At 46.0% G+C, this 15,615-nt stretch overlaps 2 protein-coding genes across 2 annotated transcripts; one reads left to right on the top strand and one right to left on the bottom strand.

Moving 5' to 3' along the window:
* Nucleotides 1–2,231: 2,231 nt before the first annotated feature.
* LOC144325629 (indolethylamine N-methyltransferase-like) lies at nucleotides 2,232–6,825 on the bottom strand. The gene is made up of 5 exons (XM_077919309.1): nucleotides 6,541–6,825; nucleotides 5,416–5,569; nucleotides 5,340–5,355; nucleotides 3,357–3,564; nucleotides 2,232–2,581 (listed from the first exon to the last, which is right to left on the bottom strand). The coding sequence occupies exons 2-5, from the start codon at nucleotides 5,554–5,556 to the stop codon at nucleotides 2,557–2,559; spliced, it is 390 nt and encodes a 129-aa protein (XP_077775435.1). The 5' UTR covers nucleotides 5,557–5,569; nucleotides 6,541–6,825; the 3' UTR covers nucleotides 2,232–2,556.
* Nucleotides 6,826–9,033: 2,208 nt separating this feature from the next.
* LOC114585538 (nicotinamide N-methyltransferase-like) lies at nucleotides 9,034–13,633 on the top strand. Its single transcript, XM_077919769.1, has 3 exons — nucleotides 9,034–9,229; nucleotides 9,856–10,063; nucleotides 10,908–13,633. The coding sequence occupies exons 1-3, from the start codon at nucleotides 9,049–9,051 to the stop codon at nucleotides 11,335–11,337; spliced, it is 819 nt and encodes a 272-aa protein (XP_077775895.1). The 5' UTR covers nucleotides 9,034–9,048; the 3' UTR covers nucleotides 11,338–13,633.
* Nucleotides 13,634–15,615: the final 1,982 nt, after the last annotated feature.

Raw genomic sequence — 15,615 nt, forward strand, 5'->3', positions numbered from 1 at the left:
TGGTACACAGGCTGAGACCCTACCTGCCCGTGGACTGTCTTGCCAGAGTGGTGCATGCTCTAGTTGTCTCCTGCTTGGACTACTGCAATGTGCTCTACATGGGGCTACCTTTGAAGGTGACCCGGAAACTACAACTAATCCAGAATGCCGCAGCTAGACTGGTGACTGGGGGCGGCCGCCGAGACCACATAACACTGGTCTTGAAAGACCTACCCGTATTTTTCGCTCTATAACACGCACCCGACCATAACATGCACATAGTTTTTAGAGGAGGAAAACAAGGAAAAAAATATTCTAAACGAAACAGTGGATGTATGTTTTTTGTGGTTTATGCTGTGGCCACAGACATGTGATCTGATGGTGAGTTTGGGGTAGCCCAATACAAAAATCCTGAGGATCCATGTGGATCCATGCTTTGTAACCACATTTTTGCACTACTGTGGCCCCAGGCAGCAGTGGGTGCGTGTTTTTTTGGTGCAAGCTGTAGCCATGGACATGCTATGTGATCTGATGGTGAATTTGGGGTGACCCAGGACAAAAATCCTGAGGATCCATGTGGATCTATGCTTTGTAACCACATTTTAAGTGGGGAGGGAAGGAGAAGCACTCAAGGGACAAGGAGCACGCGTGGGGTGTGTGGAGAAGGATGCTGCTAATAATGCAGAAGAGGGGTATAAGGGGAGAAGGCTCCTCTCCTCTCCCTCTTTGCTCCTTCTCTCCCACCTTCCCGGCTTAGTGATTTGAAAAACTTTGCTGCTATTTAGCGAGCTGAGTGGGGAGGAGAGAGGGACAGAGAGCTTGCTTGCTTTAAAGGAGCCAACCGGACAGGAGCCGTTTACACTCATTTAAGCGGCTCCTCTCCTCTCCCGCTTTGCTCCTTTAAAGCAAGGAGGCTCTCTGTCCCTCTCTCCTCCCCACTCAGCGGCTCCTCTCCCGTTTTGCTGTTTCAAAGCGAGCCACGGAGGAGGGAAGGAAGGGGAACCATGGATCCTCTGCTCACGACTGCAGCAGATCCCCCCGCCATCTGTAGGCATTCGCTCCATACCACTTTCTAGGAGGAAAAAAGTGAGTGTTATGGAGCAAAAAATACGGTATATTGGCTCCCAGTAAGTTTCTGGGCACAATTCAAAGTGTTGGTGTTGACCTTTAAAGCCCTAAACAGCCTCGGCCCAGTATACCTGAAGGAGCGTCTCCACTCCCATCGTTCAGCCTGGACACTGAGGTCCAGCTCCGAGGGCCTTCTGGTGGTTCCCTTACTGCGAGATGTGAAGTTACAGGGAACCAGGCAGAGGGCCTTCTCGGTAGTGGTGCCTGCCCTGTGGAACGCCCTCCCATCAGATGTCAACAAGATAAACAACTACCTGACATTCAGAAGACATCTGAAGGCAGCCCTGTTCAGGGAAGTTTTTAATGTGTGACATTTTAGTGTGTATTTTTGGTCTTTGTTAGTAGCCTAGTAGTTCAGAATTACAGAAAACAAACTCTATACGTTTGCCAAAAGGAAAGAAGTGATTATATAGTGTTCCTTACATGCCAGAATGAACCAATGCCATGTATTGTTTTTAATATTCAATTGGGAGCTGCTGAGGAAACTCAGCTAGATGGGCAGGGTATTATTATTATTAATAATAATAATACTATTAATATTAATATTAATAATAATAAATATTCCAGATAGTAATTCTGCAAGTACTGCAGTAGCTCATTATTATGCATATTGCTGCAGGATATCAAACTTATGCCTACTGCCAAGAAATTCACATTAGAATCTGCAAAGCTGTGAACATAATGAAGAAGATCCACTCCCAAGCAGCGTGGGATACTCAGCTACTGCTTGAGGGTTTCCCCCAGGGATGGGGGGGGGCACAGTGAGAACAGGAAGCTGGACTAGATGGGCCATTGGCCTGATCCTGCAGGGCTCTTCTTAAGTTCTTAAGCTGTAGTTTGGATGACTGTGTCATGAGAGGTAGGCCTATGTGGTGATCAGGTAGCGGAATTCCCAAGGTTATTTGTGTGTGTGTGTGTGTGTGTGTGTGTGTGTGTGTGTGTGTGACTCCGTATGCCTATTTTCCAGGGACAGTCCTGGATTTACAGAAGCCGCCCTAGTTTCTGATTTGATACTGGAAAGTACAGCAGTATCTTGGTTTTTGAACATAATCCATTCTGTTCCTTTTCCATTTCTGTTTTGCCCCACTTGAAATAGTCCAGTGATTTCTCAGAGGCTTTGCACCGTATTTTTCCCTCTATAACACGCAGATTTTTTCTCCTAAAAAGCAAGGGGAAATGTCTGTGCGTGTTATGGAGCGAATGTGTGGGCCCTGGAGCCAAAAAATCAGACAAAAATCAAATCGCGAGTTACGGAGAAGGGAAACCTGAAAAGAGGAAGTGGCTGCTTTCCTGCATTCTGCCTCAGGGTCTTACTGCCCACCCTCCTCTGTTTCGTTGCTGTGTTTGCTGAAACGGAACAAAGAGCAGGGAAAGCCCCTCCCCTCCAGGCAAGCAGAGGGGAAAGCAGAGTCGTTCCTTCTAATTCCTCTCTGTGCTCCGGTGCTGCGTCTAGGGACTAGCAGGCAACATGCAGCTGGGGGAGAGAGAGAGAGAGAGAGAGAGAGAGAGGGAGAGAGAGAGTTGGCTGGTTTGGGTGGGGGGAAACTTTTGCCTTTCTTTCCTCCCTCCCGTTAAATCCCTCTCCTGCATTCTTAGCCAGCTGCTTCTCTGCACACCCCTCTCATGCTCCTTTCCCCTTCTTTGTTTTTCCTTCCCTCCCCACTTAAAATGTGGTTACAAAGCATAGATCCACATGGATCCTCAGGATCTTTGCATTGGGTCACCCCAAATTCACCATCAGATCACATAGCATGTCCATGGCTACAGCCTGCCCCCCAAAAATCACACACCCACTGTTGCCTGGGGCTGCAATGGTGCAAAAACGTGGTTACAAAGCATAGATCCACATGGATCCTCAGGATCTTTGCATTGGGTCACCCCAAATTCACCATCAGATCACATAGCATGTCCATGGCTAGAGCCTGCCCCCCAAAAATCACGCACCCACTGTTGCCTGGGGCTGCAATGGTGCAAAAACGTGGTTAAAAAGCATGGATCCACATGGATCCTCAGGATCTTTGCATTGGGTCACCCCAAATTCACCACCAGATCACATGTCTGTGGCCACAGCATGAAGCACAAAAATGATACATCCACTGTTTTATTCAGAATGTTTTTTCCCTTGTTTTCCTCCTCTAAAAACGATGTGTGTGTTATGGTCAGGTGCGTGTTATAGAGAGAAAAATACGGTACTTCAATCTGTAGGGTTCCATGAGCTTTTTAATGAATGGAAGTTAAAAGCCCAGTACCTGTCTCCCTCCAGCTCACACACGTATTTCAGAGCCTGGCTCCAATCAAAAGCCTCTGGGTCCTTCTTCAACCACCTCTTAATCTCCTCCCTGTTCTGGTCAGTGTAATCTGTGGCAATGATCTCTCGGAAGGATCCGCAGGAAGAGAGAAATTGGTAGATAGTGGGTCCGGTTCCAATATCAATCAGAGTGTCTCCTTTAACTCCATCTGCATTTGAAAATGATAATGAGGTTACTGTTACACCCACACACCAACACGATTCCTCATCTTGGCCACATTTTCTCTGCCCTCATTGGGATGATGATGGCATCTTTTGCACAAGGTGACAGATTGAAGTGGCTGTAGACTTATTTGCTCATGGGGTCCGAATCATAAGACGCATGCTCTTCCATGATGCAAAGTTCCTGGATAATAATAATAAAAAGCTTGGTATGCCTATACGTCCAACTGCATGCACTAAAATATCCTCTTCCTCCTCATTAACAATATTAATTACAGTGGTACCTCAGGTTAAGTACTTAATTCGTTCCGGAGGTCTGTACTTAACCTGAAACTGTTCTTAACCTGAAGCACCACTTTAGTTAATGGGGCCTCCTGCTGCCGCCGCGCCGCCAGAGGACGATTTCTGTTCTCATCCTGAAGCAAAGTTCTTAACCTGAGGCACTATTTCTGGGTTAGCGGAGTATGTAACCTGAAGCGTATGTAACCTGAAGCGTATGTAACCTGAAGTACCACTGTAATGTATATAGCACCACCATTGTGCATAGGGCATTATAGAATGCAACAGGGAGCTTACAGGCTCAAAGGAGACAATGTAGACTCCAAAAGGGTACTCCTCCCACCCATCCTGTGGGCAGGAAGACAATTGTAGTTTTTCCAATGCTATGGAATATCCTACTGCTCTGATATGATCTTGCTTGCCATACATTTATTCATGCAAAACATCTAATGTCACACCTATTAGGGTCACTGGCCAATACAGTTTTCCCTGGAAGGAGAAACCTTTGTCTTCCAGATGTTACTGGCTGGCAACTTCCATCGCCCCTGCCTATTGGCCATGCTGGCTAAGAGGAGTGCACAACCATGGAGGGTACAGGTTGCCCAGCAATGGCCAACAGTGATCAGATGCGAAAGAACAATTGGGATTTTTTTAGGGCAGCTTCTCATGCACAAGGTTGAGCAAGGTGCATCCATTTCACACATGCATCTTTACCAACACATGGATTTTTATGCATGCTTTGATTAAGCTGGTTTGTTTTTTTTAAAAAAAATGCTACATGCTTTTCTTCCTCATCTCTTCTTTTCTGAAATCATTATACTATAATTTGAACAGAATCACAGTCCATTTCACCGCAGTGGGACTGCTGTGGCCGGATGACCAGCTCAGTCTGCTGCCTAGAATCTCGGCGCTGAGGGGCAATTTCAAGGCAATCCTCCTGCTCTTTTTTCTTAGGGTTCTGCATCTTTAAGGAAAAACTGAACGGGACAGAGGATGTCCAGAGAGAGGATCATTCCGCTGGCACTCCTTCATGTGAGGGCTGTCCTTTGCAAAGCTGGACAGCCACTCTATGAACTGAACTATTCCAGCTGGCTGTGGAAAATTTGATCAAGGAAGTGATTGTTTGGATCAAAACAAAATTCTTGACCCGGCTGAATAGCGGCTTGGGGACCTGGCAAAGGGGCTGTGAGTCCTCTTGGCCTCTTGCCCAGTGAAATAACTAATTGGCCTGAGAAGTGACCCACTGGCTCCTTGTCCTTGGCCCCAACAACAAATGCTCCAGGGATAAAGGGTGGTTGATCCCACTTCTGCCTCCCACCATGATTCTTGTGGGAAAGGGATGACCCCTGCAAATTTTGCAAAAGGTGGACACGCTTGTAAAAAAAAGAATATTAATTTGGAAGCATTCTCTCCATCATGAACGACAAATTGACAAAGCTCAGCCAGCCCACCAGTGCCAGAAAGCAGTCTATGGGGTACTCACCCATGGTGAAAGTTTTGTGGAATTTTTGCAGATAAAAATTTAGGAGAGCATCTTCTTGAGAGCCGTCTCAAGAACCGTGGAATTTTTGCAGATAAAATGTTAGGGCATCATTTTCATGGGTGCCATCTTCCTTGCTGCAGGAATAGTACATTTTTAAATAATCTTTCGGAGCAAAATGCTTCCCGTAAACATCTTTCCCAGTGAAGTCCCCCTCCATCCTTCCTCCAAGTCTGCAATGCATACAAATGACATTTGTTCCTTTCCATTCTCATTGATCCAACCTCCCACTCCACCCCAAAACATATCCCTGCCTATTCCTGGAATGAAATCTCTGTCCAGTTGTGGACTTCATCTGGGGAACATTTGGAATTATTAACAAGATACCTCCTGCAAGGGCCAAATTAAATGTGATGTTGAAACAGCGGACTTTTGTGCGTGCAGAAGGCCGTGGGTTCAGTGGCGTAGCGTGGGGGGTGCAGGGGGGGCCGGCCGCACCGGGCGCAACATCTGGGGTTAGTGCAAATCCACAGGTTAGGGGGCGCAAATCCACGGGTTAGGGGGCGCAAATTACTTGCCTTGCCCCGGGTGCTGACAACCCACGCTACGCCACTGCGTTGGTTCGATCCCCAATGGCAACTGCAGGTAGGACTGGAAACTCTCTGAATCCCAGAGGGAGCAGCTGCCAGTCAGTCAGCAGAGACAAAACCGAGCCAATTGCCTTAGCAACCTTCCCCGGGGCTCCATGCTGATGAGGGTGAGCCCATGGAGGGGGCTAAGGGAGGTGGAAGAGGAAGAGCAGCAGGTTTCCTGTGGAGCCATGTGCCCTTTCTCCTCCAAGGCCCTGCCATTCCTCTGAGCCTTCAAAGGGTCCTGGTGTAGCTTCTCCCAGCCAGGCCCTTCCATCAGGAGGGAAGGGGAAGTCAGCCAGTGTCCTGCCCACCTGGAATTGAGCCAAGACTCTCATTGAGGTTCTCCTGTTGACTTTTATTGAGAGAATGCTTTCGTACATTAGCACAAGGCCTTCAGGCAACACCCTATTCTTTGCTGCAGCCATATTCATGCTTTGAAATTCACAGCACCATAGTTTTTTTTTTCAAGTTTTATTGTTTGGAATATTTTAAAAATGTTATATTTTTGTAAACCATGCGGAGATTTCTCTGGAATTAAAATACAGGAAATAAAAGGAAATAAAAATACTAACCCTAGAGATACATGACACCACCTAGAAGCCTCTTCATATGTAGCTGTTGTGAGGAAGGGTGCATCTCCAGTCTCCAGTCGGAGATCTGGGAACCCTAAACATGTATCTATGCCCTTTCGACATCTTCGTTTCCCGCTCCAGCTTCCAAGAGCTTTGGTGTGCTTTTGAATGCCAGCTTTGTTCAATTTCAAATTGTCTGGCACACCAGCATGCCTGAATCCACAGTTCAAATCACAGAGGAATTTCAGAACAGAAGTTCAAGACCCAGTCCAAAGGCTAAAGTTAAATGTTCGATTGTGCAAGAGCTTCCCTTCACTTTTTGACTATGAGACCTTACGAGAGGCTCCTTCTGGGCAGAGATTTCACAAAGCTTCCATGAACCATGCCAGGACTTTTAAAGGGGAAAACACAGAACTGCCCAGTGGTATGTGATTATAATTTGCACACAAAGCACTACAGCACACCCGTGTGTGTACATACATGCTTAGACGAGTCACATTGTGTGGCAATGTGGGTTAAACCACAGAGCCTAGGACTTGCGGATCAGAAGGTCGGCGGTTCAAATCCCTATGACGGGGTGAGCTCCCTTTGCTCGGTCCCTGCTCCTGCCAACCTAGCAGTTTGAAAGCACGCCAAAGTGCAAGTAGATAAATAGGTACCACTCCGGCGGGAAGGTAAACGGCGTTTCTGTGCGCTGCTCTGGTTTGCCAGAAGCGGCTTAGTCATGCTGGCCACATGACCCGGAAGCTGGACGCCGGCTCCCTCGGCCAATAAAGCGAGATGAGCGCCGCAACCCCAGAGTCGGCCAGGACTGGACCTAATGGTCAGGGGTCCCTTTACCTTTACCTTACAGAGTGGAAGAAAACATTCAGAACTGGTAATTTGACAGCACTAATGCAAGGGAGTGGTTTTGAGACACCCTCCTTTTTACTGGAGCTTGCATTTCTTTTGAGGAATATACCCCATTGGTGCCAATGAGAGATATCCCTCTTGTGCAAAATGGATGGGATTTTCCTGAGGGTCATAGTACAGGAGGAATGGGTCAATCCCCCCCCCCATGCCTGCCATAATCCCAATAAATATCACGTCTCCCAACTGGTGCTATTTGCATTTTTTGTAAAGACTTGCATAATAAATACAAAGACTGGTGTTTCATCATCACATTTAATTTGGCCCTTGCAGGAGGTTCCCTGAGTCCACCTTCACAACTGATGGAACAGCAAGTGTGTATACCAGCAAACTGAACGTCAGCCTCCATGTTCAACAGAGATAAAATGTTAGTTCCCAGGTGGAAATGGACTCTGTCTCCCTGCTTTTCTCTGTTCCTCCCTAGTTCTTGGTTGTGTAACTGTCTGAGAAAACTTGGCAAATGTAGAGGCCCAAGACTTTTCTATTATACAAAACACTTCCTTACCCCTATATCCTATTTTTAAAAAAGAGGAGGCAAGAAGAATGGAACTGCCATATTCTGACAGAGGAGGCACCTCCCCAACCCCTTGTGTTGCTTCTGTACCTTTAAGAGCATGTGTAGGCAACCTAAGGCCCAGGGGCCGGATCTGGCCCAATCGCCTTCTCAATCCGGCCCACAGACAGTCTGGGAATCAGCGTGTTTTTACATGAATAGAATGTGTCCTTTTATTTAAAATGCATCTCTGGGTTATTTGGGGGGCATAGGAATTCGTTCTTTCTTCTTCTTCTTCAAAATATAGTCCAGCCCCCCACGAGGTCTGAGGGACAGTGGACCGGCCCCCTGCTGAAAAAGTTTGCTGACCCCTGTTTAAGAGCATTCCCCTAAACAGAAACGAAATAGCTAAGCTTATTCAGCAGCTGGAATATCACTAGAGGCAGTTCCTTTTTCATTGACATCTTTGGGCTGGGCTGCTGTTAAAGAGAGGGGAGTAGAGGCAGCTGAAAAGTTGGCAACTACATTATGTGGATATTTAAGAGGCACCCAGTTCCTTAAGCATTAGCTATTCAGATAATATTTGACAAACCAAACCTACCCATCCTGCAAACGGCTTATCCCTGCAGTATTTCCTAGTTGATACTATCTATTTTATGGGTGAACTGATAGATTCAACTGATGAAGGCCAGAATAATTGATGAATTAATGAATTGCTGAACTGATAATAATATACTGATTGATGATCTAGGCTGATGAATTGATTAATTTAATATTTGAATACAAATGATCTGTTTTTATAGGGGATAAATTAATAAGAGTTAAGTTGTAAGAAAGTGAGGTTTCTCCTTCAGAAGTAAACAACTTTTGCAAATTTCCGAGATTTCCTAAGCATTATCTATTGAGATAATATTGGACAAACCAAACCTACCCATCCTTCAAGAGGTTTACCCCATCAGTAGCAGCACTAGTTAATAATTCCAAATGTTCCCCAGATGACATCCACAACTGGACAGAGATTTCATTCCAGGAATAGGCAGAGATATGTTTTGGGGTGGGGTGGGAGGTTGGATCAATGAGAATGGAAAGGAACAAAGGTCATTTGTATGCATTGCAGACTTGGAGGAAGGATGGAGGGGGACTTCACTGGGAAAGATGTTTACGGGAAGCATTTTGCTCCGAAAGATTATTTAAAAATGTACTATTCCTTCAGCAAGGAAGATGGCACCCATGAAAATGATGCCCTAACATTTTATCTGCAAAAATTCCACAAAACTTTCACCATGGGTGAGTACCCCATAGACTGCTTTCTGGCACTGGTGGGCTGGCTGAGCTTTGTCAATTTGTTGTTCATGATGGAAAGAATGCTTCCAAATTCATGTTTTGTATGAATAAGTGTACAGCAAGCAAATTGAAATCAGAGCAGCATAACTGTTGGGTGGGATAAGTACCTGTTGAACCCTGCATATTGTGAAGGACAATGGCCTCTGAGCAGTGGCAGAGTTTCATGCTCCAGCACTGGGGGGGGGGGGCAGAGAGCAGGCGGGGCTGGTGCGCGTCCCAGGGGCGGGTTGCTCCGCCTGCGGGGGCTGGGTATCCAGGACGGGCGCGGGGGGCAGCCACAATGTCACCCCACTGGGATCGCGCTGCCGGGGGCGGCGCGCTCCCCCACGCTCCTCTTCCTCCGCTAGTGCCTGTTAATCAGTCAGCTGCCATGATGGGAAAGGAGAAATAATGGAATGGTATACATTTTCCCTCTTGACCCTGTAAGCTCCCTGTTGCATTCTATCATGCCCCATGCACAGTGGTGGTGCTATATAAATTAATTTGAGGGCAGACAAAATGTGGCCAAGATAAGGAATCGGGCGGGTGTGTGGGTGTAACAGTAACCTCATTATCATTTTCAAATGCAGATGGAGTTAAAGGAGACATTCTGATTGATATTGGAAGCGGACCCACTATCCACCAATTTCTCTCTTCCTGCGGGTCCTTCCGAGAGATCATTGCCACAGATTACACAGACCAGAACAGGGAGGAGATTAAGAGGTGGTTGAAGAAGGACCCAGAGGCTTTTGATTGGAGCCAGGCTCTGAAATACGTGTGCGAGCTGGAGGGAGACAGGTACTGGGCTTTTAACTTCCATTCATTAAAAACCTCATGGAACCCTACAGATTGAAGTAATCTAGTGCAACCTCTTGCCAATACAGGGAACTCTCTTTTGCAGCATACTTGGTAGATTTGAACATTTCAGCTATAGTTTCTCCACAAGTTTATACTAAGTAACAACATTTATAGAGGGGCACAGCACAACATTCTGGTTTCTTATCAGAGTGACCATTCAGGGACCTACACTTGGGAATACTACAGACAGGGAGGTATTTGTGAATTGCTTTAAATAGCTTGTCCTAACAAACACATAATCTCCATGCATCTGATGAACTGGACTTACTTTCTTAAGTTTCTTAGGCTGCAACAATAACCTAGCAGTAAGCGATGCTAAATTCAATAGGATTTACTTCAGAGTAGGCCTAATTAGGATTGTGTTAAAGGTGCTGCAAGAACCTTCTGCCACTGTTTTTAGAATGCATATTCCTTATAACAGAAATATGGCCACCACCTAGGATGGGACCAGAATGTGGCAGCTGGCCTGTACACACCCATCCCCATTTCACCTCTAAACAAGGCTGGCAGGTTTCATACTGCTGCAAAAGCCTGCCAAGCCAATTTAACCAGTGCAACAAAATTAAGGCACGTGCCATCCACCACCAGCAGCAAAGCACTTTTCACACCCCTTCCAGTTTCGGAATCCACTTTCAGCAACTGGGGAAGCGGTAGCTGAATATTTTAATAAACAGGTTGCTTTATTTCACATGCTCCTGCAGGGGGACGAGGCTGCTGGCTTGCCAGAAAAGGAGGTTTGCATGCTCACTGTTTCCTGCTCTTTCCCACCTTTGCTCTTCCCCAGGGAGAAATGGGTAGAAAAGGGAGAGAAGGTACGAAGCACCATCCATCGAGTGCTGAAATGTGACGTGACCCAAGTCAACCCCTTGGCTCCGCTGGTGGTGGCCCAAGCTAGCTGTGTGACTTTTGCATTTTGCCTGGACTCAGCCTGCAAAGACGTGACTACCTACCGTGCCGCCTTGAGGAACGTTGGCTCCCTTGTAAAGCCCGGGGGGCACCTTGTGCTCCTGGTAGCTCTCGGAGGAAGCTTCTACATGGTTGGCCAGCACCCATTTTTCTGTCTTTACCTTGAGAAGGAAACTGTAGACAGTGCAGTGACAGAGGCAGGCTTTGATATCTTATGGTCTGAAGGGGCCAAAAATAGCTATTCACCAATACGTAGTGATTGTAAGACTGCCTATTTCCTGGTTGCCCGGAAACGTATCAAGGTGTAGGTGCTTGTGGGGAAATGACAGGAGGCCAAAGGAAAGCAATAATCTTACAATGTCCATACATAGTCACACATGCAGGTCAGTGTGAGGACAGCTATACATCTCTATCTCTATCTTTCCAAGATCAAATCAGAAACTAAGATGACTTCTGTAAATCTGGGACTGTCCCTGGAAAATAGGGATATGGAGTCTCTCTCTCTCTCTCTCTCTCTCTCTCTCTCTCTCTCTCTCTCTCTCTCTCACCCCCACACCCCCACACAAACAAATAACCTTGGGAATTCCACTACCTGATCACCACATAGGCCTGCCTCTCATGACACAGTCATCCAAACTACAGCTTAAGAACTTAAGAAGAACCCTGCAGGATCAGGCCAATGGCCTACTACTCCAGCATCCTGTTCTCACCTTGCCCCCCCCCCCCCCCCGATCCCTGGGGGAAACCCTCAAGCAGCAGCTGAGTATCCTACGCTGGTTGGAACTGGATCTTCCTTGTTATGTTCACAGCTTTGCAAATTCTAATGTGAAATTCTTGGCAGTAGGCATTAGTTAGATATCCTGCAGCAATACACATAATAATGAGTCAGTGCATTACCTGCAGAATTACAATCTGGAATATACATGGCATTGGTTCATTCCGGCATATAACACTATATAATCACTTCTTTCCTTTTGGCTAATGTATACAGTGCGTTTTCTGTAATTCTGAACTTTGTCTATCATATGCAATACGACCAAATATATGAATAAAAAAATCAGAAACCAGACAAGAGAGCATTTTCAGATGATGGCAATGTTTACCATTTAGGCAAGCTGTTAGCATTTTTTAAAACAAAAAAATAGTTTAAAGACCATGAGAATTCAGTTGTCAAGCATTGCTGACAACAAGGACATGATTAGTCAGATGATGAGGGTAAGGATGAACCCATCTTTCCCCCTCAGCTCCCAGGGCAGGTTACAACAATTAAAGCACAATATTAAAAACAACTTACAGAAATGAGGTGGGTCATAAAAATATCTCAGGTGTTAAAAGCCAGAGTTTTTAGGGAAAACAGAGAGGCATAAGCCACAAAGCCACTATGTTCCTAGTACTCCAGGAGGGAAATATGACCAAAATTGCTCAAATCTGCTTTTCACACCATTGCCATATTAGAACACCATCCCTGAAATCAATAGAGGTGAATGAGAATAATGCCAGATGTATTACATGCAACAAGCAAAAGGTAACAGCTGAAAATTGCCTGTTGAGTAAACTGCAACAGAACTTTTGCAGGGAGTCACTGCTGATGTGTATAAAAACCACCAGGTCTAGTTTACGACAGCTTCTGCCATTGCAGAGAAGCTTTGCCTTATTTTGACATTGCTAGAAATATTATTTCCAGGCCACTCCTGACATCACCTTATTTGACCCAGACACACACACACACACACACACACACACACAGAGAGAGAGAGAGAGAGAGAGAGCGCCAGCCAGCGAGAGAGAGCTAAGAGTTCAATCTGGGACAATATAAAACTGCCTTCCATTCAATATCAATTAACACCTCATTTATTCCAGTGGTTTCTGAAAGAAGAAGAAGAAAAATTCTCCAATGCACATTTAGAGAGGGAGAAATTGTCTAGCAAGTTCTCATCTAAATTGTAGAAAGGTTGACTGACCACATAGCCAATCATGAATAGGGTTGCTTTGGAGAATTTCCTATTCGCTTCAAACAAGGAGTATCTGATTTTAATACTAGGTTTTTACACTGTTGTAACCTGCATTGGGACTTTGTGGTGAAGGATAGGCAGGGCAACTAATCATTATTATTTATTCATCATCATTATTATTAGTAGGCTGTCTCTCCCATTCACAAGCACAGAGGTGAATTTTAGGACTCCTTCATTCATCTCACTGCTTCCTCCTGGGAAAACTCACTGTTTACGGTACCTCTAGTTGATTTTTCTGTTTTTGTTCAGGTTTCCCTGGGGAAAGCAGCGGGGCAAATGAAAAATCAGGAAAGCACAGGGCAAGTGGCAAACCTCTTGGACCTCAGCTTTCTGGGCACGAGACAAGCAGAAGTGTGGCTGAGCCTGTAATGTTGCACAAACACTGCAGCAATAGAGGAATTCAGCGCAATAGCTGCGCTTATAGGAATTCGTTGCGAAAGAGATTGCACTTTATTCTGCAACGAATTTACCAGCAACCTGCTTTTGCATTCTCTTCCGCAACAATATTCTGTTGCATGCTCAGGCTCTGCACTCCCTCTGCCCCCCCCCCCTCTTTGATGGCAAGGTAAATAAAGGACACAGCACGGCTTGAGTGGGGTCAGGTTTATTGACAACAAATGTAAGAGGTTTGGCACAGGCAATTGGGCAACCATTTACTTCTGGCCCGCCTGCCGGAAGTGACACCAAGGCTCAACCCAGCAGCGGGGGTTCCTATGACTTACATCAAATAGGGGGGACCCCTCCGGGGGTCAGTGCCAGTGCTGGATTTATGTATAAGCTAAACAATCTATAATAGCTTAGGGCCCCACTCTCTTGGGGGCCTCCAAAAAATTTAAAGGAAAAGAAACTGGATGTGCATTTCCAAAATATGAGATATAAAATAAAACCTACATACAGCAACAGTGTTGTGTGTTGTGTAGGCTCCTATTAGGTTCATAAATTGCCATATTTATAGCATATTTTCAACACAAAAAAACAGTGACAGTTTGTTGTTGACAAAGGACAGTTGGACATACAAAGGGCCCCATTACCTTCAGTAGCTTAGGACCTCATCAAATCTAAATCCGGCCCTGGTCACACTGCCTTGAGGAGTGCTGAGGTCCAAGCTCCTACCAGGGCATACAGACCCAGAAGCAACTACTCCCGGACCCCATTAACAAGATACCCTAGATTTTGAGAGGCGCAGGCAGAGATTACAATCTTCTCACTCCCCAGCCAAGACTAAGGCTTACCCAATGCCTAAACCACTGAATTGGTGACATTTCCTTCTTAGAATGACTTTATTATTTCAAAAAGTGAAAATCTAAACACAAGAGTTGTTGGGCTTTTTGGGAGGGGCAAAGCTTTTTTTTTCAGTTTGCTTTTTAGTTGAGCTTTTTTAAAAAACAAAACAAAACAAAACAAACATTTTTGAGCTATTTTTAATAAAATTGGCCAAAATCTACACTTCCGACATGGGTTGCCATACGTCCAGATTTTCCTGGACATTTCAGCGATTTCCGCCCGTACCCTGTTTCCAACTGCCGTATTCTGCCTACGTCCAGGAAATTCTGTATGGATGGCAACCCTAAAATAGAGGACAATTTCCCCCTTCAAAGGAGGGTACATGACCACTCCAGCAGAAGTGCATCTTCTTACCACCTCCTGCCCCACCTCCAGGGACAGTGGGCAGGGGAAACAAAAAAACTGTGGCAGAGCCAGTGCCTACAGACAAAGGCAGAACCCCTTTAGGACCAGCGGACTACGCAGGCTTTCTGTTGGCTCCACACTGTTGCTGGAGCAATGATTTGTGCATTTAATTTGCCACTCTTTTAAACCAAGTTGTCATTAAGGATTTATGGAAGGATGACTGTACTTTTAGGCCACATCCTGTGCATGGATTTAGAGTTATAATCTAGCCTGAAAAGCTTGAAATCAGGAAGAAAAAACAGTGGATTCAAATGCGATTGGACCCGATTTCTTATTACTATGAGCCAGGCCCATGCAGAGCTTGTCTGAGGCCCAGGTGGGAGTCCTGTTCTTGGCGCGACAGCTGAAGTCCAGCAGGCCCCTAGTGGGACCCCCTGGCCAGCTGAGCCCTCCAAAGCCTGGGGCAACTGCATACCCTCCAAGTGTCCTGATTTTCCAGGGACAGTTCCAGAATTACGAAAGCCATCCCGGTTTCTGATTTGATTCCGGAATGTCCCCATTTCTTCCACCAGCACTGCCACCACTGAGCTCAGAAGAGAAGCCAGCCCTTGTCCCAAGCAACGACAATGGGGTTGGTGGCTGCTGTGAAGGAGCACCCTGTTGCCTCTCCGTAGTAGCCGCTCCCATTCTCCTCCCTTGGGCAGCTCATAGCTGCTGCTGAAGAACAGGCAAGGAGGAAGAGAGGGTGCCACTGCCAAGGCCCAGCCCTGTGTAACATGCTGGCTCTGAGGTGCAGGCAGAGGGCAGGACCACCCTGAGCAGAAAGAAAGGGGAAGCACATGGAGCCTTGGTTTTTATTTTATTTTTAATGAGCCCAATAAAAGACATTGCATTCAACATTGGGAATAAGAAATAAATCACTAACCGGTAAGAGAATGTTGCAAT

The sequence above is a fragment of the Podarcis muralis genome, chromosome 15 (assembly GCF_964188315.1).
Source record: "Podarcis muralis chromosome 15, rPodMur119.hap1.1, whole genome shotgun sequence".
Taxonomy (NCBI): Eukaryota; Metazoa; Chordata; class Lepidosauria; order Squamata; family Lacertidae; genus Podarcis; species Podarcis muralis.